The 12,978-nt window shown below is 54.9% G+C and overlaps 1 protein-coding gene across 1 annotated transcript; it reads left to right on the top strand.

Moving 5' to 3' along the window:
- Positions 1-1,803: 1,803 nt before the first annotated feature.
- SEPT5 (septin 5) lies at positions 1,804-11,827 on the top strand (the record flags this gene model as incomplete). Its single annotated transcript, XM_010150762.1, has 9 exons — positions 1,804-2,107; positions 6,491-6,587; positions 7,106-7,192; positions 7,733-7,856; positions 8,026-8,160; positions 8,825-8,942; positions 9,297-9,398; positions 10,245-10,341; positions 11,692-11,827. Coding segments are annotated over exons 1-9 (986 nt in total), but the record flags the coding sequence as incomplete, so codon positions are not given.
- Between the last annotated feature and the right edge of the window lie 1,151 nt (positions 11,828-12,978).

The following is a 12,978-nucleotide window of genomic DNA, read 5'->3' as shown; positions in this document are numbered from 1 at the left end:
CTCCGAAGAATGCTCTGATTTGGTGCAGTGGGCTCGTGGGGGCACAGCATGTCTCCATGTGCCCATAGAAGATGCTTGTGGTTGGTGGCCATGTGGCCTGTGGCCTTCAGACAAGGGTTTACCAAGCCATGGGAATTCATGGGGGTTGGCGAGGGTTTGCTTGCAGCTATTGTGGTTTATAGTGTGGGAGGACTGGTGAAACCTCTGTGTTATCTCAAGTAAGTTTGGATGCATCTTCGGTTTAGCCAGTGCAGACAGTGGGGTACTTTCATTGCTCCTCAGTTGTGCACAAGCTGCAGAACCAGTTGGTGGAGTCCTCCAGTCAGGAAAGCAGGGACTGGGTATTGTGAATGTAGGGGGAAAAAACCAACAGTGTCATGAACATGGGCTGACCTACCACTGGGCTGCGAAGATGTGGGGTCGTTGGTTCCCTGAGGAATGGAGCAGCGCTGCAAAGCAGGGACAGAGCCACTGAATGAGGACACATTCTGAGAGGTGACAATTTCTGCCACACCTGGATCTAGTCCAAGCCTTCCACTTGACTCTTACACTCGGAAATGATTGGGAACAAAGTACACCAACGCGTGTGATTTAAGGGTGCTGCTGTCTGGGCAGGATGGTTTGGAAAAGAGCTTCGTGCATGCCATATGACAGCTGCTGTGTGGCAGGAGTTTTCCTGCTCTGGGAAGGTTTCCCAGTTCTATTTTTCTCAGCTTTTAGGACCTTGTACCTGCAACTTCTGAGGTCACATTCCCTCAGCTTGCAGGTTGGCAGCATAGGTAAAACACACTTCTTTTTCCTCCTTCTTTCCTTTTTTCCTTGCAGTAACTGGGTACCTTGTAGCAGAACCTGGTGCCGGCTGTGCGTGGTGGGGTGCCGGGCTGCAGCCCAGGGGTCACCAAGCAGGCCCTGCTGATCAGGTGCTCTCTGGAGCCACTGCCAGAGACGTGCGGTTCCCAGAGAAGCGATGGGAGCTCTGGCTGGGGGCAGGGCCAGGAGTGTGGCAGGCGGGCTAAAAAGCCAAAAGCTTCTCAGGAACCCGTGTGGCAAGTGGCGGGTTCCTCCAGCACCACCAGCGTTGCGTTGACTTTATCGTATGTGCTGTGGTGTTAACCCCCCAGCTTCTGGCATCGTGTGGTTATATGAGATTATCAGCTTTTGTCTGTTTCAAATAAATTCCCGTTCAGAAAGCAGGTTGTCTGCCTAGGTTCAGAACCCAAACTCAAGGTTTGAATAGTTTTTCTGTGCATGCTGGGCTGTTGCTGGGCTGGGCACTTTGCTTAACGAATACACAGATCCTTCTTTATTTTGAAATGGCTTCAAAGCTTAAATGGTTGCTGTAAGGTCCAGAATACATGAGCTGCTATTCCAAGTGGATTCAGAGGGGAGGCTGCAGTATAGCTTGGACTAGACAACAGATGGACCTGCACCACGTGGAAGCAGATCCACATCAGCCGGGACTAGGATCTGGGGGTTAAGTTTGGACCCGGTTTTCTGGCAGCTTTTCTAACCCTTCAGACCTGCACACGCACACAACCAGAAGCAGCACATTTTTGCCAAGAGCAGGTTTTCTTGCAGCAAACCTTTGTCTCGGCTGCATCAGTCAGGATATCTGAGAAATCTTCCGGCCGAATAAACCCGTCTGACAGAAGGAGTCAGAGTCATGGCTGGGACAGCATCCGGTACGTGCACAACCTCGCTGCAGGACACGGGTAGCGCAAGAGACGTTGCCTCTGGCCTGCGGCCGCGGTGGCTTTTGTCCTGTCCTTGCTGGCAGGCTCCTCCTGGAGCGCAAGCGGAGGCAGGAAATCCCGGGCAGCTGCGCTGGGAGCCCGCTCGCCTGGCCTGTCTCCTTGCCTCGCCGGGCCGCCGAGGCGAGCTGAGCCAGCCCTGCGTGTGTGTGCGTGCGTAGGCGGGGGGGCTGCTGCATGGATTTAGCGAAGGCTGGGAGGGAACACATGGGTTGGGTTTTTTTTTTCTTGGCCCGCAGTGGCTGTCCGTCCTGTCGGCCGCGGTTATGGATTCGATCATTATTCAGGAGCGGTTAGTGGAGCGGCTGCTTTCTCCCCGGACGCAGGCACAGCGAAGCCACCCAGCCAAGCTGAAGGTACGGGGATGTATTTATAGCCTCGCGCGAGTCGGGGAGCAGCAGGGACAGGAGGGGGAGGATGGTGCCCGAGCAGACGCGTGCAGCACAAGATGAGACCTCTGAGGAGCAGAGGAGCGGAAGGACGCTGGTAAGGGGGAGATGGTGGGGACAGAAAGGAGGGGTGCAGTCCTTGCGGGAGCAGGATGGACAGCTGGGAGGTGCACGACATGTTTTTGTGTGGTTATTTGATGCAGCGATTCCCCGTCTGAATGGCGTGTGCGCGCCTGGGGGGCTCAGGGCAGGAGTTAGCGCTGCGTGTATGCCCAAACGCAGTCTGGTTTGTGTTACCGTGTTAATGCTGTGCTTCGCCAGCCCCGTTTCTTCCTGCTGCAGCAAACGCTGGTGGGCGAGCGGTTTTGCTGATCCTCCCCTGCTCAGCCCCAGGCCCGAGGCAACAGATGTACACGGGAGACGCCCAGGGGGCTGTTTGCGTTATAAATTTATGCAGCTTTCTGGCGATGAAAGGAAGCAAAGGGTCTGCTGCTCCTCTGGGGCTGGGCTGTGCTGGTTTGCGCCGAAGCTTTTTTGTGGCAGCCGTGCCTGGCCAGAGGGGAACGGCTGGAGGAAGGGGCTGGACGGCTTGTGCTGGAGGCTCTAACACGGAGAGGGCTCCCCCGTGAAGAAGTGGAGGCAGGGGCAGCACAAGGATCCCAGCACAAGCTCCGTTATTTCTGGGGTTTGCTCCAGACCTGGGGTAGGAGCTATTCTTCAAATTTTCTGTGGTCCCGTGGTGTTTAATTTTAGCTCTTCTGAATGTACCCAGCAAGGCCCTATTTGTCCCCGGGCTGAATGAAGTCACACGAGATCTGGATTGGTTTAAACAACACATCCACCGGGGAGGCGAGGAAGGAGCTGGGAATGGCAGGAGTGATGGAGGCTGTGCTGTGTACCCTGTCTTGGAGGTACAGGCAGCCCTGCGGACACCTTGGTACCGGGGATAGCTTCTCTGTGCAGCAGATCCTGTTTCTCCCCTGACGGGAACAGGACTTGAACCCATCAGTGCTTTGTTCCTTGGCTTGAACTCCCAGGGAAAGCACTGCCTGCCAGGGAGCCTTGGCCACCTCGGCTGGCTGGTGGGGGATGTGGGGACACAGGGTGTTGCTGTGATGTCCAGGGAACCAGCGAGCATGTGCCGAGAGACCAGACAGACATGTTTTGCTTGGCCTGGGGTGCCTTGGTTTGTAACTGAGCCCCAAAGGTTGGCCACATCTCTTGGTGGCCTCTGCTGCAGCGTGTGGGGCACGTTCTCAGGCGTGTGGGAGCGGGATGCCAGGGGGGACAAAGGCAGCACTTGGAGGAGCCAGTGAGGCGAGGGGCTCCTTGTGCCAGAATGCTGCTGGCTCGGCTGGCCGGACCCCTTTCCCAACAGCTGGGAAGTGCAGTTCAGCGACCGGCTGTCCCGGCCTGTGGTAGCTTGATGGGAGCTGTCTCGCGAGGGTCAGCAGCATGCGAGGAGGCTGTGATGCCTCTAGAAGCTCCCTCAGTTCAAGTTTCTCATCTAATTAATAGATTTCAGCTTCTCACAACCCAGAAAGCCACCTGCCTCCTTCAGCAGCCCTCGCAGCCCTTTATGTCCCCTTCGGCGCTCTCCAGCCCATGTGTAGGTGCTCTGCTGATAGCGTCTGTGTTGGGTCCCAACGAAGATGGTGATGATGTAGAGCTTTGGAGACGGCAGACACCAGGCTCAGGAGGCTGCTGGGGCTCCTTAAGTGCAGTGCTGATGTTGGCACACCAGCACAGGAGGTGGCACGTGCCTGTTGCAGCACCTGAACGTGGCTGGGATGGGAGCACATGTTGGGTATCTCAAAGCCAAGATGAGGATCTCTGGATCTGGGCTGGCTGTGGTGCAGGGACCACACTGTTGCTCTAGAGAGAAGGCTGTTAGAAGAAGGGGATCTCTCCCCATAATTTCCCCTGCATCTGTTGCCTTCATCCTTGGCAGAAGGGCTGTCCACTGGCTCTTGGCAGGGCTCTGCAGTCCGTAGGTGACTGATCGGACAGTCTGACAGACTGCTTTTCCCTTTGCGACTCTGGCTGCCTCCCACTGCGAGGGAAGCTCTTCTCAGGTTCATGCTCAGCACCGACCTTCCTGACCATGAGGGAAATGGCCGTACGAGCTATGGGCACAGGGCAGTGTCTGTGCCAGCCAGGAGTTGCTCATTTCAAATGTCATGATTCCACCAAACTATGGGGCGGTGACTGGAGGTACAGTAAATCCGTGCTTTCTTGGTTGGGCTGAACAGAAACGAGAGATCAGGTTCAGCCAGTTACACTTGGCTGAAGCGGAGTTGCACCAGAGCTGCTCCCCGCTGTCTCCACTGTCAGCCCTTAGTCACCTAGGTTATGAACCAAGTAAGAGCAACACACCCCGAGCCTCAGCTGGGGTTTTGTTAGGATGTTACTGGTACTATTTCACATGTCAAGCCACTGGAGAGGGCAGATGCTTGTTGTCTTTCCAAAGTCTGGTAAAGATCAGGGCAGGTCCCTTCTGCTCCGACCGAATGCTTGGCTGTATGAGAAGCGCAAGGGAAACGATGTTTTGTGTTTGGGCAGCTTGCTGAGCCACACTGGTCCTTGCACTGCGAGCTGCGGGCTGCTACGTGTGTGTTCGGGTCGTGTTCAGGGATGTGTTTCACTGGGAAGCAAAGCAGCCGGGGAGTAGCCCTGGCACTGAGGGACACGGGCTGGAAGCGCCATTTTTTTCTTGTTTTCTTCATCTTGCTGTTACCCCATTTCTCACCCTGCTTTGCACACCCCGTGTTTACCCTTCACTGAGCCTTCTGGGTGGCAGTCCGCAGTGTCCCCAGGCCGGCGTTGCTTTGCTGTGTGTGGCTCGTCAGAGTCCTTGGACCATGATGGCTATCAGCCATGTCTGTCCCATCCGAGTGGGCAGCTCCAGAGCAGCCGCAAATTGGGAGGAGGAGGCCCTGTGTCCTCCCTGCTGTATGTCCACAGCGGGACTTTGCAGGCTGGCTGGCTGAGGATGCCCGAGGATGCTCACACAGGGGAACATGCAGCCAGAGGCTGGAGCAGGCTGCTTGGGAGCTGCGTTGCCCACTTGTGGTGTGGAAGTAGGTGTGAGTCAGTGTTGCCCTAAACTTGACCCACTGGATTGTAATTTCTGTTTCTTTGAGTGTGGCCCCGGGAGTAGAGATAGTTAAACTTGGGAACAGAGGTGTTCCTTGCTGTGCCTGGAGAACCAGTGCCAGAGAGCTGTGGGCTGAAGCCAGCCATATGCTTGAAGGCATCCATGGCCGGGAGACCGGGGCCTGGTTTTGAGGAACTCTAGAGTCTGTGGATTTGCCTGTGGTGTGAATCCTAGGGGTGTGTTTATTTTAAGTGATGTTGAAAAGTGGAGTCTATGATGTCTCTAGCTTGGGCATTTGTGAACGCCTGTTTCCCCTTGGGTCTGGCCTGGAAAGTATGTGAGAAGGGAGGTCTTTGCCAGGGTCTGTGCTCACCCTCCCTCTGTGACAGGGCCTGGGGAAGGGAACACGTTGCCGTGGGGGTGTGGACTGTGAAGGCCCAGGGGTGCTCAGGTGGAGGTGGTTAGGCAGTAGGTAACACTCCAGTGATACCATATGTAATACCCTCGCCAAAAGCATCTCACCTGTGTTCTCGATACTTTCACATCTTCCCACTTCCCGTGCTCCTTGAAATTGTGTCTCTTCGGAAATAACACTAGGGATTACTCAGGATTTCCCCTTACTCAGCCAGGAGTGGCTGTGACACAGCAAGAAATAATCCCACCTCAGGTCAAACAGAGGCCAAGACACTGTGCAATCCTCTAGACATGGGTCAGGACACCGCAAGCACCGGGGTGCTAATCACAGAGCTATCCATCGTGTGCCGCATGCGCCTCTGGAGGGAGAAGTGCAGGAACAGCTCTGAAAGACCTGGGGAGATGTGACATTTGGGGACCCTGCTGTGAAGGGAGCCTGCAGCCTGCAGCTGTGCAGGAGAACCAAAGAGTTAGGAAGGTTGTGTGACAGTAGCAGCCCCAGATGTGCTCTCTGCTGGGAACGACGGGATGTGCCTTTTCCCTCGTGCTCTCCGTGCTGGGAGGCTGCTGTGAACTGCAGTGTCGGCTGGTGAGAGCAGCAGAGCAGGGCTGTGGCTGGGTGGAGGTGGCCCTCGTGCCCACCTGCAGGAAGGGCAAAAGCCCCTGAACCTACAGGGTGTAGGGCATGCCCTGCCCCTTGCTGCTGTCGGGGCAGGGACCAACCTCTCCTCCACCCCTGGGCTCTGCCCCAGGGTGAGTCCAGCTCCCTGACGCCGTGCGAGGCTTGAGCAGGAGGGGTGGCACACGCTGACCTGCTCCCGTCCGCCTCTGCTCTGCAGGACCATGAGAAGCAGTACGTGGGCTTTGCCACTCTGCCGAACCAGGTCCACCGGAAATCCGTGAAGAAGGGTTTCGACTTCACCCTGATGGTCGCAGGTGAGACTGCCCGTGGATGGAGGTGGCTGGGCCACGTGCTGGGTGCATGGAGGGGACGGGCTCTCCTCACTTCCCTTAGGTGCTCCCTTGGCGCCTGGATCCTTCCCTCGCTCTGTGCTGGGCTTTGGCTCAGACCTTGCTTTGCTCCCCAGCCTGTGTCACAGCCGGACAGTTCCCGCAGAAGGAACAGGCTGTCCCTGACCATCGCCGAGTGTAGCTTCTCCAGCGGAGTGGCTGCTCTGGGTGGTGAAGGCAGGGCCAGCCAACACAGAGGGAAAGGAAGGGGAGGGAGGATGGAGGAGCTGGGAGATCACATTTGTGCAAGGATTGAGACATCTTGCAGCAAAAGTCCTCCCACTGCTGGAAGAACGTAATGGCCATAAACAGCTTCTGACAGCTCATCTCTCTCACTTCCTCTGGCTCAGGATTCAGAGCCTTGTTCTGGGTTTCATTTGTAAGCCAATTAGTGGGTCATGTTGCTTGCTCTTCCCTCCTCCCCTTTGCGATCTGTCAATTAGGAGAATCGGGTCTGGGCAAATCCACGCTGGTGAATAGCCTGTTCCTGACAGACCTCTACAAAGACAGGAAGCTCCTCAATGCAGAGGGTAAGTTGGGGACAAAGGGGGCAAATGGTTCATGTGTCCACAGGTCTAAACTGTCTTAAGGACCAGTCCTTTGGTTCCTTGCTTCAGCAGCTGCTACGGGCTTAGCTGGGTCCCAGCCCCATCTGTTGCTCTTTTGCTGGCTGCAGAGGCACTGGTGTTTGAGGAAGAAGGGTTTGGCTGTGGGGCTCTTCATCCTATGAAGTCAAGGCAGCAGAGTAGTGCTAGCCCTTTGGGTTGAGATGTTGAGATTTGTCTTTTGTTCCTGGGTGCTGGAAGGTGGTAGGGATTCCCCTTACCAAACTGACAGATGAAATGTTCAGAGCAGCTGGGCTACAAGCCCTTGAGGGGTGTGTGTGCCTTCTCAGAGTGTGTCTGCCTGCTGCTACTGCTCCCTTGATGCTCCTTGGGGATGGTCAGGGGGTTTTGAACCCCACGTTACTCCCTGTGCTCCGTGATAAGGAGGGAGCTGGTTTGTGGCGGATGTGAGCGGGGACGCCCAGCGTTACTGACTGGCTTTAACTCGCATGTTCCTGTTCAAAGAGAGAATCAACCAGACAGTGGAGATCGTCAAGCACACTGTGGACATTGAGGAGAAGGGTGTCAAGCTGAAGCTGACCATAGTGGACACACCAGGCTTTGGGGATGCTGTTAACAACACTGAGTGGTGAGCAGGCCGCTGCTGCCTTCCTCCCAGTCCTTGGGCATGTCTGTTTTCTGTGGGTGCTTCACTGGAAGGGGGTCTGGCAGCAGGAAGGGGATGATGCTGCCTCATAGTCCCTAGGAGACGCTGTCCTGTCAAACACATTTCACTTTGATTGAATTGCCATTCCCAGCTGGAAGCCCATCACCGACTACATCGACCAGCAGTTTGAACAGTATTTCCGTGATGAGAGCGGCCTGAACCGGAAGAACATCCAGGACAACCGAGTGCATTGCTGCCTCTACTTCATTTCGCCCTTCGGGCACGGGTGAGAGCCCCCAGTCCAGGGACAGGCTGTGACTCAGTCTGGAGGGAAGACCCTGGTGCCCCAGGATTGCTCTATAGCCGCTTGTACATTGGCAGGGCTGTTGGCACAGGAGAGCCATCCGGATGCTCTCCTTCAGCTGAGCACCACACCACCTCCCCCTGCTTACGGGCATGACAAACTGCCTGTGATCAGGCAGAGTGGATCTTCCGCAGGCCTTACAGCCTGCTTTGTGAATCAGAAGAAATAATGCCACACAGGCTTTCATCTTCCTGCCTAGTTAAGCCTGACTGATGAGTAGGAAAGGGAGTTTAAGCTGCTGCAGTCCCTGTACCTTACTGGCTCGTGTGCTGGCCTAGCCTGGAGCAGCTGGGGGGGGCTGTGTTGGCTGCCTACAGCACAGGACAGCTGGAGGGAGGCCCCCGGCTGTGGCCTGGGAAGTATTTGGTCTGCAAGGGAATGACTACTCAGCCTGTGCCTGCGTGAGACAGTCAGCAGGTAAAATCTGAGACAGCTTTCCTGAAGATAGCTGAGACTGCCCCAGGGCTGCCCCAGGCTCTTGTGACAGTGCTGTCCTTTCCCCTTCATGCTGGGTGAGTGGGAGAGGCTGGAGGGGAGCTGCCCAGTGTGTCCTTGCTAACTGTGTCCCTCCTCGTTCCTGCTACAGGCTGAGGCCTGTGGATGTCGAGTTCATGAAGGCTCTGCATGAGAAGGTCAACATTGTGCCCCTGATTGCCAAAGCCGACTGCCTGATCCCCTCTGAGATCCGGAAACTAAAAGAGAGGGTGAGATGCTCTTTCTCTACAGGAGTGTACTTGATGTGGTGGCAGGGGTGTGCAGAGGGGGGAGGGGAGTAGTGTATCCGATATATACGTGTATGTATATACAAAAAACCCCAGTGTGTGTGTGTGCATGTGTGTGCGTATATATACACACACACAGTACCTCCTAATGTAAGTGCAGCAGTGCTCTGCTGTGAGAAGGGAAGTGTGTGCAGAGAGGCCAGCTCTAGAGGAAGCATCAAGTCCTTTCACTGTCTGTAGGCTATAGCAAACCTGTGGTAGCACAAATAGAATAAACCCAGCATTTCTGTATTGTTCAGTGTTGTGTCCTTTTGTTTTCATCTTTCGTGGACACAGATCCGGGAAGAGATTGACAAATTTGGCATTAAAGTGTACCAGTTTCCTGAGTGTGACTCAGATGAAGATGAGGAGTTCAAGCAGCAAGACAGAGAGCTGAAGGTAAGGAACCTGCTCAGCTTATGGGTATGTTGGTTGCTCCAGGAGGAGCCAGAGCTGCCCTGCGTATGCCAAAGGCCTGTGCTGCTGATCCCCAGGAGACAGGCTGTGTTGGCTCATGTGGTAGGCCTGGAGAAGCTGCTGATGTCATTGTGGTGCCGTGAAGTGTGGCACGAAGACATGTCACTTGTGCTCTCTCACCAGACAGGGTCAGTCTTCCGCTGGTCTACCCCAGCCTGTAGGTTTATGATGGAGGCTGGAGTGTATGGCATTTGTAAGTACCTGTTTCTGAGGGATGCCATCAGCAAGGAGGGAGAGATTAGTGGGTGATGAGGCACCACTGTGACAACATGATCATACAGGCCTATCTGTAGGCCCCAGCAGCCCAGGCCTGACCCTCTCCCAAACTGAGCCAGCCCTGCATGTACATACAGTATGGCCTTGTTTCTCCTGTCAGAGAGGGGCAACGGGCTTTGATTCCTTTCTGAGCAGAAAAGAGCACAGCCTGTACCTCCCTGTCTGGACAAGCTCTTGGCCTATATTATCCCACTTGCTTGGTGTCCAAGCCTCTCTGCTCTGGCTTCCTTGTAGAGTTCTCCCTCAGAGAAAGGCTGCAGGCAGAGACACGGTTTCCCTCAGGACAGCTGTGAAGGTCAGGCTGGGAGGCAGGCTACCTGCAGATCCCAGTGCCTTAGGCTTTTCTCTGCAACTGGGCCGTGGTGTCCTGTGCTGTGGCACAGGTGGATGTCCTTGTGCTTTTCCTATCAGCACTTTCCTCCTCCTGTTCACCTCCACCTGTGCTTGGCCCTTGGAGGAGGTTGCTGGGCTCAGCAATGCCTCTCATTCCAGGAGAGCGTGCCCTTTGCCGTCATCGGCAGTAACACCGTGGTGGAGGCGAAAGGCCAGCGAGTCCGTGGACGGCTCTACCCCTGGGGCATTGTGGAAGGTAAGCATGGTGCCTGGGAGCTGGCACGGAGTGGGGGTAGGCAGGGATGGTGGGTAGGACTGGTGGGCACATGCAAGAGGGATGGCAGCTGGGAGCTCACCTCTGCACAGCTGTGACCTGGCTGTGCCACCTTTGGCATATGGCAACAACAGGGTAGGGTAGAGACAAGGCCGCCGGGACCTGCTCAGGATGTCTGTTGGTGGGGATGCAGCAAGCACCCTGCCTCTGAAGCCTTGACAGGGTGAAAAAGAGGATCCCGTGTGAATGGAACAATGTCTGGGCTTCAGTGAACTAGGATAAGGCTTCTTATTAAGGGGAGAAGCTGGGTGTTGTGAGTTTAGTTTCAGCGGGAAGCCGTTGCCCTCAGGCAAACTGCATCATGAACCCTCCTGCACTCTCCTTTTCTCCTACTGCTCCTGTATGTGCTGGAGTTGCTGGGCTGGAGACTGTGCTGATGCACAACGTGCTTCTCTCTAACTATTTTTCCTTTCAAAAGGGAGAAATTTTTTAAAATGCATAGGCAGAATAACCTTAGGATGGCTTTTGATGCTGTTGCTGACTTCTCTGTGCTGGAGCATTGCTTGGAGCTTTAGATCCCAAAAGCCTGTGCGTGCACGCGTGGGCTGGTCCTGGCTGCTTGGACTGCCCAGCTGCTGGCTTTGCTCTCAGTGGCTCCGGAGGAGGCTGTGCCTGTCCTGGCATTTGGCAGTGGGATCAACTTTGTGAAACCCTGAGCCTGACACAGCTGGCTTCCCCCAGCCCTGCAGAGAGGTAAATGGAGATCACCGCGACAGGCACACAGCTGCCAAGCACCACACTTCCCTGCAGAGTCCCACAGTGTTGTCTGGGGCCTGGTTCTCCATGGTAACAGCAGCTCTTTCAGGTCTCAAGACCACTGCCTGCCTGCTCTTGGCTTTGCCCCTCAGGACCTGATTCAAGTCCTTGGGGGAAACTATCCTGCCTACAGCAGCCTTTCCATCAGTCCTAAATTCTGAGGAGACAAGCAGTTTGCCTCCAGCACTCACTGTGGTTGTGATGACAGCCCATGTACCTGGGAGCAGCATCTCTTTCCGGGGTCTGCTGTACGTGCTTCATTTCTCCTCTTACCCAGAAAAAGTCCTGGGGACACAGTGACCTCAGCAGCCTGGCCTCAGCATGGAGAAGGACAGAGCGTCATCAAAACCTGCACCAGAGCCAGGAGGAGGGCCCCAGGCACTGGTGTGAAGAGTCGGGAGGGGATGGGGAAGGGGCTCTGGGGGAAGTTTTAGTCCAGCCTGGGTGCCCAGAAGTGAGAAGGAGAGGGCTGATGTGGTGTGACATCCAGGCACTCTCCTGTTGTTGCTCCTGCAGTGGAAAACCAGGCACACTGCGACTTCGTGAAGCTGCGGAACATGCTGATCCGGACACACATGCACGACCTGAAGGATGTCACTTGCGATGTCCACTATGAGAACTACCGAGCTCAGTGCATTCAGCAGATGACCAGGTGGGTCCCCACTGCTTCAGCCGGAGGTGGCAGGAGTGTCTCACTCTCAGTGGAGCTGGGGTTGCTCTCGGAATAGCTTCTCGGTCGGGAAGCCGTGGGTCTGCTGGGGACATGCTGGGCTGCAGCCTGGGCAAGAGCACTGGGAAGTAAAATAGCAAATCCAAGCATGTCTCCCACAGCTCAACCCACCCTGGGAATACCTCTGAGAATCTGTGTTCCTGTCTGAGGGTTCCCCATGCAGATCTTGGGAAATAGGTCTGGAGAGGAGATTTTTGGAGAGCTGTTCTTAGCACTGGGTGAAATATATCCAGCCTAATGAAACAGGATAAACCATCTCTCTGGTGGGTGATAGCAGTACGCATTGGCAAAGACGGCGGCATTCTGCAGTGCTGTCCAGTTGACAGCATGACCCTTGGGATGCTGCTGTTTCTCAGACAACAAAGCCCAGGCAATTACCAAGAATTAACACAGCTCCAAATATTTCTCTGCATAGTCTTCCTGTTGCATTTGATTCTCTGTTGTTTTAGTCACAATGATCAGAAAATAGAGGACACTCACAGGCTTTCATTTGAAAGCCACCTCTTTTTTCCCTCTCCCTTCCACGACTGAAGTATTAGTGATAAATTTTAGGTTTAAGTAGGTCTTGGCTCATCTGTTGTGAACCATCCCCTTCACTTCCTGCCTAAACTGGCCGGGTAGCTCTGCTCCCACGTTGCAGAGCAGAAATGGCTGCACTTCACCAAGGAACGGCCCTGTGATGCGTGCAAACATGCAGGTCGGCACATTTTGTCCTTTGCATAGCCGGGGGAGCCTGTCTTTCTCAACAGTGAGAATAGAGTCCCAAAATAACTATGTTGAATGCTGAAGATCTGTGAGAAGTGTCACAGCTGCTATTTAGGTAGGTGATGTATCTATTAAAAGAAGAGCACAATGAAAAAGCAATTGCTCAGCTTAAGAAAAGCTGGTTGGGTACCATTTCTCACGCCATGGCTAGTTCCTTGCTGGTGAACAAGTCTCATAAAAACAAAGCGTGGCAGTTTCTAGCAGTGGGATGAGGGTCCTTCTCTAGGGAGACGTTTTGGGAGGAGATCCCAAGCCTCAGGGCTGGAATTGGCTCAAGAATGAGCCAACGGTGACCTCAAGTGGTGAAC

This window comes from Eurypyga helias, unplaced genomic scaffold (genome assembly GCF_000690775.1).
Source record: "Eurypyga helias isolate BGI_N326 unplaced genomic scaffold, ASM69077v1 scaffold36814, whole genome shotgun sequence".
In the NCBI taxonomy this organism is placed as follows: domain Eukaryota; kingdom Metazoa; phylum Chordata; class Aves; order Eurypygiformes; family Eurypygidae; genus Eurypyga; species Eurypyga helias.
This window is presented reverse-complemented; position numbering and strand designations above follow the sequence as displayed.